Genomic DNA, 16,097 nt, shown 5'->3' with positions numbered 1-16,097 from the left:
ACCATCCTCTGGAATATTGTTTTGAAAGCATGTATTATCTCTCCAAACAGAGTAATATAGAAATAGCCATTGACTTGGTTGCCAAGGGAAGGAAGGTAAAGGAAGGAATCTAGCTTGGAGCGTGCCACACACACATACACATGCACACACACAAACAAGAAAGTTTTAGAAAAAATAGGTGTTACAAAGAGGAACTCTTTGATTTTAAAAGCTTTCTATAGAAAATTTCAAAAATTATGTAAAGTTTAAAAATAAAATAAAATTAAAAAAAAAATAAGTAGAATAGTGTTATGAACCCTCATATTCCTATTACTCAGCCTAACAACTTTTTGCTCATGGCCAGTCCTGCTCCTCCATAATTCCCTCCTGCCATATTCTTTTGTAGCAAATCCCAGATATTGTGTAATTTCTTCTGTAAATATTAAGTGTATATGTTTTTAAAAATAAAAACATTAGTAATATTATACCAGGATATGTGTTTGTGTGTGTGTGTGATTTTTAAATATCTAGCCAGTATTCAGTTTTCTAATTGCCTCATAATTTTTTTAAAGCAATTTGTTGGAATAACCATCCAAATAAGAGTTAGTTGTTATGTCTTTAATATCTCTCTTAACCTATAGGCTCTCTGCTTTGCATCTCTCCATCTCTCTGTCTCTTTCTTACATTTATTGAAAAAACTTGGTTGTTTGAAGTGATTCCCACAGTGTGAATTTTGCTGACTGGTTCTTTGTATTTCCTATAAATTAAAAGTGTGCTCTAGAAATTTGATGAGATTTAAGTTCAATTTTTGTTGTTGAGGGGGAGTGTCAGAGGAGGGAAGACTTCTGCATAGATGGTAAACTGTTCTTCCATCCAAAGGGACATAACAGCCCATTGTTTTCTCTTTTGGTGATGTTAGCTGTCTGCGCTTAATGGCTAGATTGATTAATTCATTAGGAGTTTCAAAACAGTGAGTTTCTAATTCTTTTTTTTTTTTTTTTTTGCTTATTATTTGAAATATTGCTATAAAGAGAACTTTCCCCGTATCTACTATCTGGTTAACCAGTAGTACAGTTTGTATAGGAAAGGTAAGATATCTACCTGATTTTTTCTTTTTATTAGCTAAACTTCAGAATATCAGTTTTTAAAAACATCCATCAGTGTTGAACAATTAGATTTTATTTTATAAAAATTACAATGAGCTCATGGATTTAAACATAATTGATGTTTTTCCATCCTCTGTCCCTTTTAAAAAATTATATTTTGAGCCTTTATTATCTTTTCACTATTTTGAGTTTATTTTAGACCCACTCTTTTAGAAGCAGCTTGAGAGAGAGACAAGGTAAAGGGAGAGGGAGGAAGAAATTTTATTAGTTTCAAAAGTCCTATTGCTACTTAATGATTTTCATATATAACAAATGAATTAAGAGGGAAGGGGGTGAAAAAAATAGCATCCTCCAAAGACTCCTTTCATCTGCTCTGATCTTAAGTCAAAGGAACCATCTAATACTCGTAAGATTCTCTTAGGTGTTAATTTATAGTGTGGTGAACTTGTCTGCATGGTGGGCAGTCTTCAACATAGTAGTTAAATCTCTGTTGACTGTGCTGAATATTTCTTGTACTTTACTTATTCTGTCAGGAGTCTTAAGTTGGTTTTAATGTTATAACTATGTGGCTTAAGATGTATTTTAAAACAAACAAACAAAAAACTCCCAACAAAAAACCCCTGCCTCCCTTCCCCAAGGGTTACTTCATTGCTTGATAATGTAAAGGATATTATATTAATTTTATCTTCCGAGTATTTACGATTCCCTCATTTGCTAAGTGTACAATCCCAGAAAGGACTGTAACCATAGCCAGTAATATCATTCATGTTAGCCTATTTAGTAATAAACTAAGAACTTTGGGCTTCCCCAGTGGCTCAGCAGTAAAGAATCCACCTTCTGTGCAGGAGACGCTGGTTTGATCCCTGTATTGGGAAAGACCCCCTGGAGGAGGAAATGGTAACCCCCTCCAATATTCTTGCCTGGGAAATCCCATGGACAGAGGAGCCTGATGGGCTACAGTCCACAGGGTCGCAAAGAGTTGGACATGACTGAGCGACTGAGCATGCACACAAATAATGAACTTTATAATTATATAGATATAAGATACTGTAATTTCAGTGTGCATATATAAGATCACATAATTATAGAACTAGAAATTACCTTCAGAGGTCACTTCTGAATCCAAGCAAGACAATATCTTAGCTGTCTTCCATCCATCCACCTGTTCATGTACTAATTAAACACTTATTGAATATCTCTTGTATGCCTGTACTAGGTGCTGTGAGATCACGGTGAGGAAAGCAGATGTAGTCATTGCACTCATGATGTTTTTCGTTTAGAGAGAGATGCCATAATCACATAGTCGTACAATTATATCTTCAACTGCATTCAGACAGAGTACCCTGTGCTGGTTGTGCCTTTAACATGAGAGTTCGACCTTGTCATGGAGGTCAAGGAAGGCTTCCCTGATGAAGTGACTCAACATGAGACTGAGGCATGAATAAAATTTATTTCGGGAAATAGAAGAGGATAGACTTTTCCAGTTATAAGAAGTAGCGTGTGGCAGGTCCCTGTGGTGGGAGGGAGATGACTTCTTAGGAAGGCCTGAAAAATGCCAATATTATGCAGAGAGTGGTTTGAGATGAAGCTGGGGATAAGGGTAGGAGTCAGACAATGCAGGCCATGATGGCTGCTGTAGAGGATTTGGGTCTTTATCCTGAGTGCAGAGGGAGTCTGTTGAAGTGTTTTTATCTGCTGAGTATCAGTGATTACAAAAAGACCATTCTGGCTGCAGTGTGAACATAACATTGAAAGTGCTGCCTTCTGGCTAGGCAGTTAGAGTGGTATAGGGAGCTGGGTTCAGGTGGCTCTTACTACAGTTCAGGGGAGGGGTGATGGCTGCTGCCTGGAGTTGAAGGGAAATAGATGGATTTGTGAGATATTTAGGGGATGAAGCATTTGAGGTGGATTGAATACAAGAACGACTGAAGGGAATATATCAAAGGTGATTCCTTGATTTATGGCTTCCCTGACAGGCAGGTAGGAAACATTAGAAGACCAGGTGTGTGAGAAGAGCATGAGTCTGGTTTTGGACGTGTTGGATTAAGGCACAATTTAGGCACCAAAGTGGGAATATCTAGTAGGCAGTTGGATAAGCCCTTTTTTGGTAGTGACATCTCCTGAACACATTGTACTATGAACAGGTTAGTTGTTATGTCTAATCAGATCTCTTCTGCATTGATTAAAGTCTTCTCTTGTATTTTTAAAATAACTTTCTGTGTATCTTATACACAGCCAGCCTGCTTGTCTCAGGGTTAATTTCAGATCCTGATACTATTCTCAGAGGTCTGTTCCTCAAATTAGCATGATTTTATGTCAGTGCTAAACTGTGACTGAAGGCAGGTTCTCAATAAATGATACTGAGCTATTTCATTGTTTATTTAAATTTATGCTCATACTGTCTATCTTGCAGATGAGGTTTAATCTTCTATTTGTGTTCAGTGAGTCCCACCTCACCTTGAGATTATAAATTTCACCCCCGCTTTTTTCACTATTTAGGAAAATAGAAGTAATACATACTTTTTTGAAAACTCAAGCAATGGCACTTGCAGGTAGTGAAAGTAGTAAGTGGCAAAAATTTTCCTTTTTATAATTTTTTCTCTTTCTTTTCTTCTCTTTAAAAGTTCACTTTCTTGTTGAGCCCTGGTAGAACTAGGAAGTGACAGTACTAGAAAGGCTTAGGGCATGTAGGGTGGCTCAGAGGTTCCTCCAAATATTGATCTTTGTTTCCTCTAGAATATAGGGAAAGTTGTTCAGTCCCTCAGTCGTATCCAACTCTTTGCAACTCCATGGACTGTAGTATCCCAGGCTTTCCTGTCCTTCACCATTCTCCTGGAACTTGCCCAAACTCATGTCCATTGAGTTGGCAATGCCATCCAACAATCTTGGGAAAGTTAGGGTGATCTGAAATCAGATCCAGGCACACAGGATCAGGGACCAGCTAATTCCAGTGAAACTGGAGCCCCATTTCTAGACCTATAAAAAAAGCCCATACTTTACATTCAGCCCCATACACTTGAAGTATTTTCAAATTGGATATTCTATTCATATGTATAGTGTTCTAAAACTTGTTTTTTTCACTTAATATATGTTGGAACGTCTTTTCATAGATCTGTTTGCATCTTTATTAATAGCTGCAAACTACTTTATGTGATTATATCATATTTTATGATATGATTTTTTATATGATTATATCTTATTTTAAATATTTCTCCTTTGTCAAATGTAGTTTTCTTCTTCCATTTCTTTAAGATAACAAATGGATCTTCTTTTGGGTATATGTAAGGGTATTTCTATATGATAGGTCATTTTTTTGGGGGTGTGCCTCAAGGCATTTGGAATCTTAGTTCCCTGACCTGGGATCAAACCCAGGTCCCTGGCAGTAAGAGTGTGGAGCCTTAACTACTGGACCACCAGGGAATTCCCATGATAGGTTTTTAGGAACGCAATTTATGGGGAAAAGACTGCATTTAAACTTTTAAATTGCCAAATTGCCCTCCATAAAGTCTGAACAAATGTATGCTCAACCTGAAAATACTTATTCCCCATTCACTCATCCACCCTGGATATTATGAATCTTACTCTTCTGTGATCTGCTTATCTATATTCTCTGCTCACTTTTCTGTTATATGATTTGTTTCATTTTGTTGCTTATTTTTGTTTTGTGGATATTTGTCATATATGTAATATTTCATCTCAGTTTATCTCTCATGTTAATTTTATGTTTTCTTTCCCCCAAAACCCTTCGCCACTAACTTTGCTAAAGTGATCTGGAATTTTTATGACAGGTCGTCTTCCTTTTTTTGTCTTTTTTACACTTTTCCCTCTAAAACCTCTCTTAACAGTGGCTTTAATCTTTATAGTGACATTTGAAAAATGTTAAAGACTGGATTGTAAATTCTTCTGGTATTCATTCTGACCAAAGTTTTTTTTTTTTTTTCCTCCACACTTAGTGGCTTGTGGCATCTTAGTTTCCTAACCAGGGAGTGAACCCTCAGTGAAAGCACTGTGTCCTACCCATTAGACCACCAAGGAATTCCTTGGTGACCAAAGTTCTTTGTATTTTGTGTCTTTCAATCTATTCATTTCTTTCTTGTACTTTATCTTAAAAAAAAAGTTTTCTTGGTATAATTCATTTATTAAAATCATTTTTATAAAGTGTACAATTCAGTGGGTTTTGGTATATTTACAAAATTGTATAATCATTATACATTATCTTTTAACTGGAGAGCCTCTTTAAGAAAAACTTTCAGAAAATTATGTCTGAAAATTATTTCTTTTGTCTTCATGCATTACACTTAGTCATTCTGGGAGGTTAGATTTATTAAGTTATATAACCTTTCCCTCATAATTCCATATGCATTTCTTCATTTAGCATTGCAGATGAGAAATCTTATTCCAAATTAGATATGATGTCAGTCTAATCATCTTTATTTTACAGATTTTATTTTATAACTGAAAGTTCATAGGATTTTTTTTCTCATCTTTGGATTTGGGAAATGTTAGCAATTAATTTTTTCAAGACTCTTGCCTAGCACTTGGTAGCCCTTTCAATTTGAAGACTTTGAAATTTTCTTCTCTCCTTTCTTTGATTTTAGCTTCTCTAATGACTATGTTTTTTCTTTTATTATTTTGATTTTTAGCACTATTCAAATTGTTGTAACCTCTTTCTGCAGTCATATAGAATTCAGTTACAGAGTTTTAATTTATTGACTATGCCAAAGCCTTTGACTGTGTGGATCACCATAAACTATGGAAAATTCTGAAAGAGATGGGAATACCAGACCACCTGACCTGTCTCTTGAGAAACCTATATGCAGGTCAGGAAGCAACAGTTAGAACTGGACATGGAACAACAGACTGGTTCCAAATAGGAAATGAAGTAGGTCAAGGCTGTATATTGTCACCCTGCTTATTTAACTTATATGCAGAGTACATCATGAGAAACGCTGGGCTGGAAGAAGCACAAGCTGGAATCAAGGTTGCTGGGAGAAATATCAATAACCTCAGATGTGCAGATAACACCACCCTTATGGCAGAAAGTGAAGAAGAACTAAAGGGCCTCTTGATGAAAGTCAAAGAGGAGAGTGAAAAAGTTGGCTTCAAGCTCAACATTCAGAAAACTAAGATCATGGCATCTGGCCCCATCACTTCATGGCAAATAGATGGGGAAACAGTAGAAACAGTGGCTGACTTTATTTTTGGGCCAAATCACTGCAGATAGTGATTGCAACCATGAAATTAAAAGATGCTTACTCCTTGGAAAGAAAGTTATGACCAACCTAGACAGCATATTAAAAAGCAGAGACATTACTTTGCCAGCAAAGGTCCGTCTAGTCAAGGCTATGGTTTTTCCAGTAGTCATGTATGGATGTGAGAGTTGGACTATAAAGAAAGCTGAATGCAGAAGAATTGATGTTTTTGAAGTGTTGTGTTGGAGAAGACTCTTGAGAGTCCCTTGGACTGCAAGGAGATTCAACCAGTCCATGAGAATGTTCATTGGAAGGACTGATGTTGAAGCTGAAACTCCAGTGCTTTGGCCACCTGATGCAAAGAGCTGACTCATTTGAAAAAACCCTGATGCTGGGAAAGATTGAGGGCAGGAGGAGAAGGGGACGACAGAGGATGAGATGGTTGGATGGTGTTGAGACCAACTCAACAAGCAGGGTTTCCGAAAGCGTGATACGGCGAGAGAATGAGAAATGAGACACAAAAATTCAGAGAAAAATGAGGATCAGGGGACCAACACTGCTCCAAGGTGAAGGTGCCGAAACTGAATCCAAGCCAGATTTATTATACTTTCATCCATGAAGGAAAGAATATTCAGGGAATTAAACTATAACTCATGTGACCTTCGGGGCCAAAGAACAAAATGATCATTAACCACTGAGTAATTAGGAAACAGTAATCAATAACAAATCAGTAACTATGACTAATATTCTTATCTATAGATTTTCTACCAGATACATAAAACATGTGACTCTGAGACACCAGTTGAGAAACAGTCTGGGGTCAGTTTTCTGACCCCAGAATCATATCTTGTTTTCAAGATTATGAACTAACTGTTCCCTCTGGACTTGTTCCAATAGTCTCATGCCTTATAGAATCCAGTTTATCAATAATTATAAATTTATTTTGTGGCCCTTGCCGGGGCCTGCTTTTCTTTTATTCTTCCTGTCTCCTACAGGATGGCATCACCGACTCAATGGACATGAGTTTGGGTGAACTCCAGGAGTTAGTGATGGACAGGGAGGCCTGGTGTGCTGTGGTTCATGGGGTCGCAAAGAGTCAGACACAACTGAGTGACTGAGCTGAACTGAATTTTGTAACAACAAATTTCAGATGCAAAGTAACAATGGCTTGAAAACAAGAGAAAGAGGTTTTTGTGAAGAAAGATGGAAAATGCTAGGATTTAGGCATTTATGAATTAACTGTAGTTAGTTTTAGGAATGTTCTAGGTTTTTGTATTCATGAACTCTGACACTTTTGTTTGCGTAACCTTACAAAGGGAGAAACATTGCAATCTTAACGGTGTAAGTATTAGATTATTAATTTATCGAAAAAATAACCACTTTACTGTTTACATTAATTTATTCTTTAAAACAACACAAGATTGAGTTTATAATCATGATTCTAAGTTACTCAGATGAGGATGTTGGCCTTAAGTAACTTGCGCATAGGCATTAAGTGACTTGCCCAACATTTTCCAGTAAATTAGAATTAAAGCAGGGACTTAAATGAAAATCTGAAACCATCCATCCCTCTCAGCTCACTTGAAATATTTAAAAATTTAAGAAAATATTCAATTGAATTTAAGGCAACTATGTTACTACTTGAATGGATCTACACATGATTTATTGATGCCATCATCTTTCAATATTCATAATCTATTCATGTTACACTCTTGCTTAAAATATAGTACGGACTCAGTTATCCACATAGTAAAATCTCAGCCCACAAATAAAAGCAAGGTATAACATAAAGATTTTAAAATCTGAAAATTTGCAGGTCACAGTGGATCTTGGAAATGCCTTGAATTAAATGTACATAGGATGTGTGTGCTTTCTGTGTGATTGTACTGCTTTCACAAAGAAGTAAGTGACCCCAGTTGGTTGAAAATCGTGTCTGTTATCTATCTTCTCTTAAACTATTCATATGACAAATAAATCATTAGATAAGGAAAACCAATTTAGTTTTACATACAAAAAGGGATTATTTAATTAATTCATATTTCATGGAAGAAATTCAGCCAGAAATTCAATCAGTACTGATCATTTAATATGAGTACCCTTTAAACTCATCATTAGGCCCAGGGAGTGGTCTTATGAGGTTACTAGGTGAGGTCTAGACTTTTTCCATCTCCATTTCATCCATATATAAATGGGGTTATTTTTGGCTGAAATCAGCTTTAAAGCTGATCATCAGTTGCATAAACATTGAAGATGAGAAGACAAGGAAACTTCTGAACACGTAGTGCTGCTCTCACCAAGGCAAAAAACCACAGTAGACCTCCGGTGATAGGTCTCAGTCAGACAGAGGGATCTGAAAGTGCTTACTGACTCAGTGATGATTAGAATTTGTCTGCTAAACCTAGGTATAGACCGGAGATTTCATAGTCTTGTCGAAAATCTGGGCACTGGCTTAGGTCAGAGTTGTAGGATTTTTGAAAGACTAACTTTCAAAAAGCAAGATTGTAGCACTAAGGCCTGATGAGTTAGCTTTAGCCAATTTGCATATTTGGAGGAATTGAATCCCCCTGAAGCTTCAAGGAGCATCTGTGTGACTGAGGTCAGACCTTCATACTCAGAATAGGTTCTTGATAAACTAGTGATAGATCAGTTATGATCTCCATGCTGAAGGATCTCTGCTGCTGCTGCTGCTAAGTTGCTTCAGTTGTGTCCGACTCTGTGTGACCTCATAGACGGCAGCCCACCAGGCTCTCCCGTCCCTGGGATTCTCCAGGCAAGAACACTGGAGTGGGTTGCCATTTCCTTCTCCAATGCATGAAAGTGAAGTCGCTCAGTTATGTCCAACTCTTCGTGACCCCATGGACTGCAGCCTACCAGGCTCCTCCGTCCATGGGATTTTCCAGGCAGGAGTACTGGAGTGGGGTGCCATTGCCTTCTCTGGAAGGATCTCTAGATCTTGGTAAAGGAAAGTATTCAGAGTTGTGAAGAGCTGGAGCATAGACTGGAAAATACCTTTTCTTAAAGTCCAGGGTCCTTAGCTGCAGGATGGGTCTCATTCTGTAAAAGGGAATGAATGGTGTGAGGAATTGTAAAGAAGGAATTTATTCTGAATGTTTGGATGTTAAGATATCTTCTTCCTAAGCTTCAGAGTAAGAGGACTCTAAAAACTCAAGAGTGTCAACAGAGAAGGCTCCTGGAAGAATCTGAGCAGTCATGAGGGAAGAAACATTAAGACAGAACCTCTGTTCCCAAGGGCATGCCATACCATCAGACCTTTCTAAGACAACTGTACTTCCCACTAGTTTTCAAAAAATTTACTTTTTAATTTTCACTGAGTCACAGTGGGATTCACTGGCCATATTTTTAGTGAAAGCAAAGTGGAATTGATGCAACACCAATATAGGGTATGTGAGAAAAGCTGAACCTCGGTTTGACATACAGCAAAGAACACACAGGAAAGAGAATCTTAGGGAACAGGCTTATGCAGTGTCAAGATATCTCTCTTCACCAGAGGATCCACATAGGAGAGAAACCATGTTTGTGTGCTGCCTGTCACAAAACATTCATGAATGTACACTGCATGGTCATAAGAGGAGCCACGTGGAAAAGAAAACATACTGTTGTGTAGATTGTGGGAAATCCTTCAACTGCAAGAAAAGCCTCACTGCTCACTAAAGAATCTACTTAGGAAACAAACCATGAGTGTCTTTAGCAGTACTGTGAAATAGAAATATATTCTGAGCCACAAGTGTGAACCACATATATAATTCAAAATTTTCCTAGTAGCCACATTAAAAAGTAAAAAGAAACCAGTGGTATTAACTTTAATAATCTATTTTGTGTAACCTCATATATCAAAAATATGTATGTAATCAAGATGTAATCAATATTAAAATCTACATATGATATTTTACAGTATTTTTGTGTTCTCAGTCTTTTTTTTTTTAAGTATATTTTATTCCTCTTGTTTATTTATTTTTATCTTTGCTGGGTCTTCTTTGATGTGTGGGCTTTCTCTAGTTGCCACGAGTGAGGGCTACTTTTCTTGCTGGGCTTGGGTTTCCCACTGCAATGGCTTCTCTTATTGTGGTGCACGGGCTTAGTTGCTCTGTGGCATATGGGATCTTCCCGGACCAGGGATCAAACTCATGACTCCCACATTGGCAGGAGGTTTTTAACCACTGGATCACCAGGCAAGTCCCTAAGTCTTTAAAATACAGCAGGTATTTTACACTACAGCACATCCCAGTGCAGATTAGCCATGTTACAAGTGCTCAGTAGCCTGTGTGTCTATTGGCTGCTGGATTGGACAGCATGGCCAAACCATTTACCAGTTGTAAAACTTTAAATGCCATAAAAGAGTACACTAAATACCATCTCACATAATTGCCCTAAATGACTTTTATTAATTAAGTCCAGGTCTTGTCCTAGCCCTATGGTAAAGTTAGCAGTGATTTCTAGATAATAATGACATAATACGTGTTAAGCACTCAAGAGAGTACTTAACTTACAATAGATGCTCCTTAATTATTAACAGTTATGATTTTTAAAATATTGTTTTTTTTTCATTTAGCAAATAATCTGTATTTCTAAGATTTCTTTCTCATTCCCAGGGAGAATCTTACTTTAAAGAGATCAGGGTAATTTGTGACAACGTGGATGAACCTGGAGGGCATTGTGCTAAGTGAAATAACCCAGACAGAGGAAGATAAATACCATATGGTACCACTTATATGTGGAATCTAAAAAAAGAAATTGAACAGATAGAAGCAGAGAGTAGAATGGTGGTTGCCAGGGGCGGGTAGGAGAAATGGGGAGATGCTGGTCGAAAGATACAAGCTTCCAGTTATGATTAAGTTCTGAGGATCTAATGTACAGCATAGTAACTAAAGTCAACAATGTTGTATTGTGTACTTGAAATTTGCTAAGAGTATTTAGCATTTTATCCAAAAAAATGAAAATTAAAAAGTAACTATGTGAGGTGATATATGTGTTAATTAACTTGATTATGGCAACCATTTTAAAATACACACGTAAATCATTTTGTACACATTATATTACAGTTGTTTTTGTTAGTTTTACCTCACGAAAGCTGAAATAAAATCCTTATTTAATAGTTAGAAAACATTAGTAGCAGGAAAAAAATTTAAAAAGCAGGCCATTTTTTCTGATTTATTATCCTGCTGCTGCTTACAGAGAATAAGGAGAAAACTTAAATTTCTCTTCCCTGCTCCCATTAGCTTTATTTTAATGGGGGTTATTTGCTCTGATTGGTCCCCTGGCCCACTTTTTTTTTAGTGGCCATTCCATTTCATCTGTCTCATTATTTTCCATGGTCTGCTAATATTTATAAATGAAGGACTTGATTATTCAGTGTGGGTAATTGATGTGGTCACTGCCTGCAATTATGTGGGCTAATGTTTACTTTTCCCCGATTGATTTCCCCCCAGTATATGCAGTGAGGTGATAGATAGGTTGGTAGTTTGATTCTTTGACTTCACTTCTCCTTTCATTGTGTTGAATGGGAGCTTGTAGGCCTCTTGGCTGTGCTATGGAATAAGCTAGGTATATGTGGATGGCTACTGTTCAGTGTGGGTGGCAAGTGTTCAACTATTCAAAAGTGGTAGGATTAAGTACCTGAGTAGACTGTTCACTTTATAACATTTGACATGCTATTATATTTCTTTACAGAAATACACATGGCTTGATAAAAGCCATTATGAAACTATTACAAATGCAAGCTGTTAAGGAAGGACACAGCGGGGAGAAGAATATTCAGGATATATATAATATTAGGTAAGCCTTTTCTCCTTTCTTTTAAAACTTTTGTTTTTAGCGAATTGTTAAATAAGTTATGAATTAAGACATGCTAATTCATTAAGAATTAGTTATTGAAGTTCACAGAGACTGTGAGTCTTAACTTCTCAGGAAGTTAGTATTTCCAACACTCAGTATTGAGATAGAATTGACTGCTGTATGCTGAGTATCATTACTGTGGCTTTCAGCTTGCTTCCTTGGAATTGGAATCTTTTGTCCAAAATTCAAGTCATTCATTTTGATCTGGGATATAGAATCATTTTCCCAATACTGTGAAAACTGAAGAGTTCATTGAACAAGTGTATTAAAAGCAGGAAGGTAAACTTCCTTACTATAGAAAGTAACGGGACTAGCCAAGGGTTATTACCCAAGGCAGGGTCAGTAATTAACAGCATTGATTTGCCTTTTTGTTGTTGTTATCTATATAGGGCTTCTCTGGTGGCTCAGAGGGTAAAGAATCTACATGCAATGCAGGAGACCATAGAATGTAACATGGTATATACATATTTTTAATATATATATTTTAAATAAATATATATTAAATAAATATATATATATATTTAATATATATATACAGCAATAGTTCCAGTGAAATGCATTGAATTTTATGGGAGAGTTTGGGCAAGGGAAGGTATACTTGTGAAGGTGACCTTAACCATTGCCTTGAATGTCCTAGAAAGTCATTTCATAAGAGAGGGGCTCCCACTTAGTAGAGGATGCCAGAAGATGTCCTATAATCAGTGTATATTGTCCTAGAAAATCTGTTCAGTGATGCATCTAGAATATACCTTTTATAAAGCATGAATGCATGGCCCCCTAAACAAGGGCACTGGTTCTGGGGGAAAATGACTTACATAGGCTGTGGTGATGCAATAGGGAAAGTTGGACATACTTGGGAATTGTCATTGGCTTGAGCATATAAATCCTGCAGTTTCAAGCATTTGACACCACTGCTATCAGAAGCCGTGAGTGCCTCTCCTAATATATAGTGCCTGTTACTTACATACATGTATGCCTTTGCTGCTGCTGCTAAGTCGCTTCAGTCGTGTCCGACTCTGTGCGACCCCATAGATGGAAGCCCACCAGGCTCCCCGTCCCTGGGATTCTCCAGGCAAGAACACTGGAGTGGGTTGCCATTTCCTTCTCCAATGCATGAAAGTGAAAAGTGAAAGGGAAGTCGCTCAGTCGTGTCCGACTCACATTACCTTAACCAGGATTGAACCTAAGGAGTAAATGAGCAGGACTTAATGTTTCTAGATGGGTCATACAAGCATTTGTGTTCTCTCTTTTTTTTTTTAATTTAAATTTATTTATTTTAATTGGAGGTTAATTACTTTACAATATTGTATTGGTTTTGCCATACATCAACATGAATCCACCACGGGTGTACACATGCTCCCCATCCTGAACCCCCCTCCCACCTCCCTCCCCGTACCATCCCTCTGGGTCATCCCAGTGCACCAGCCCCAAGGGGATGATTTGGGAGAATGGCACTGAAACATGTATAATATCATATAAGAAATGAATCGCCAGTCCAGGTTCAATGCAGGATACAGGATGTCTGGGAAAGAGGTTCACACTCTTGGGGCAGAGTTCCAGGATAGGAAATAATTCCACTTCATCATTATTCAGGAGGAGTTATTTACTTATTTTAAAATAGGAAAGCTACTGGAGCTTTAAAATTTTATTTAACAGTTTTATTGAAATATAATTCACATACTGTACTGTACAACTGACCTGTTTAAAGTATACAATTCAATGATTTTTAGTATATTCATGTAGTCATACAATCATTGCCATAATCAATTTTAGGACATTTTCATCATTTCCTCAAATTCCTCACCCATTAACCATAGCTTTATCAACCTAGAGCTACCCAATTAAGTATTTTTAATTTCATTGGTTCTCAACACTGGCTATTCATGAGAACCGCCTTTTGCTGCTGTTGTTCAGTCACTAAGTCTGGGTATGCCTAAAACCAGATGAACATAGGAACAATGAAATACCTTAGACCAACTGAATCAGATTCAGAAAAGTCCCAGGTGATTCTGATCAACAGTGAGTATAAGATGGTGTGTTAGCAGCTCTCTACCATGCATTTTTATCACCTGAGACCTTGTTGAATGGCAGATTCTGTTTCCTTAGACCTAACATGGGCTCAGTATTCTGGTCTAACAAGCTCCCAGGTGATGCTGATACTGCTGTTTCCCTACCATACTTGAAGTAGCAGAGCTTTGAGCAGCATTAGCAGTTCCTGGGAGCTTGTTAGGAATGTGGAATCTCAGACCCCGTCTCAGACAATCAGAGCTTGCATTCTGGTGAGATTTTCCAGGTGGATCATAGCCATCTTAGTTTTTTTGATGATGATTTAAGGACATTTTTAGTCATGCAGAATAATTTTCACACTGATTGTGCTCCCTGTAAATGAGTGCTAAACTTTGTTACCTGTAATGTTTCACCTGCTTTCTATTTATAGTTTATTTTCTCCAGTAGTTGGCTCTTTTAGCCGTAGGCTTGTTCTTAGAAGACAATAGATGCAAGGTGTGGATCGGGAGCCTCATTTGAAGAACTGAAATCATACTGGATATATAAGGATTGTGTGTAGAGCGGTGGCACATTAAGAGGCCCAGAATCAATCACTTGAGTTGGCATAATCCAGTAATGTTTATGGAGGGCCCTCGTGTGAATGGCTGTTTGGCACTATAAATCAGTAGAGTGTAATTGAGTGTGTAAGAGCCTGAGGTTCCTCCACGGGAGATTGTGGATGGCAGAAACGCAGGAGAGGTGAGCCTGAAGAGCAGATTTCCCTCAGGAGAGCTATGATTACCTGAGTCAATCATAAAATTGTCATGCTGTTTTAGAATCTTGTATGCCACGTGTTGATGAGCAATATCGTCCAGCCTTGGAGAGGAAACTGATGAGCTGTGTGTGAAAACATAGAAAGGGTATGAGGAGCTTAGAACTCCACTGAAAGGTTTTCCTTGGTTATGTTGTAGGTTTGATCTAAAATAGAAGTAGTATGACAAGTAATTGTAAGCTTACTAGGCAGGAAACTCAACTATAATTTTATGGTATTAAGGACTCTGCTAGTATACTGTTGGAGTTTCTTTTTGCCCTAGTAGCTGATTGACTTGCAGTATAGTAAAACAGAATATTGGTCATCTTATTTTTTATTAAAACTTTTAAAAAATTGAGAAAATATTAGTTTGTATTACTGTTTAATGTGTACAACCTTATATTTTGACCTCCATATACGCTACAGCACGCTGCTGCTGCTAAGTCACTTCAGTCGTGTCCGACTCTGTGCGACCCCATGGACTGCAGCCCACCAGGCTCCTCCATCCATGGGATTTTCCAGGCAACAGTACTGGAGTGCGGTGCCATTGCCTTCTCCAATGCTACAGCATCCTTATCACCAAATGTTTAGTTTCCATCTGTTACCATAAAGTTGACCTCATTTACCCATTTTGCCTTCTCCCTACTCCTATTCCCCTCTGGTAATCACTTAGCCTGTTCTCTGTATCTATGTGTTTGTTTTTGGTTGGTTTGTTTGTTTATTTTTAATATTCCAAATGTGAGTGAAATCATATTGTATTTGTCTTTCTCTGTTGGACTTATTTCACTTAGCATATTACCCTCAGTGTCCATCCATGTGTTGTAAATGGCAGGATTTCATCTTTTTTATGGCTCAGTCATATTCCATTGTGCATATATACCATATCTTCTTTGTCCATACATCCATCAATGACACTTAGGGTGTTTCCATATCTTGGATGTTGTAAATAACGCTGTGATAAACATTTGGGTGCAGAAGTAATGAAACACAAACCTTTGGGTGTTTGGTATTTCTCCTGGGCCAGTTCAGTTCAGTAACTCAGTTGTGTCCAGCTCTTTGCGACCCCATGGACTGCAGCACTCCAGGCTTCCCCGTCTTCTCCAACATCACAGTTCAAAAGCATCAATTCTTCAGTGCTCAGCTTTCTTTATAGTCCAACTGTCACATCCA

At 37.6% G+C, this 16,097-nt stretch overlaps 1 protein-coding gene across 5 annotated transcripts in view; it reads left to right on the top strand.

The window, feature by feature from the left end:
- Positions 1-16,097, top strand: part of FOCAD (focadhesin) — a 301,517-nt gene that overhangs the window by 41,901 nt on the left and 243,519 nt on the right. For 2 of the 5 annotated variants that reach the window (XM_044939795.2, XM_044939797.2), the window contains one exon: positions 11,966-12,070. The exons of 1 other annotated variant lie outside the window; for it this stretch is intronic. In XM_044939795.2, coding sequence (XP_044795730.1) covers positions 11,966-12,070 — 105 coding nt within the window. Of the gene's footprint in view, positions 1-11,965; positions 12,071-14,353; positions 14,410-14,836; positions 14,876-16,097 lie in introns of those variants that run through there. 2 more of the 5 variants (XM_044939799.2, XM_044939798.2) reach the window with 2 other exon arrangements.

The sequence above is a fragment of the Bubalus bubalis genome, chromosome 3, assembly GCF_019923935.1.
Source record: "Bubalus bubalis isolate 160015118507 breed Murrah chromosome 3, NDDB_SH_1, whole genome shotgun sequence".
NCBI lineage: Eukaryota > Metazoa > Chordata > Mammalia > Artiodactyla > Bovidae > Bubalus > Bubalus bubalis.
The sequence above is the reverse complement of the archived record's forward strand: the minus strand, read 5'-3'. Positions and strand labels throughout refer to the sequence as shown.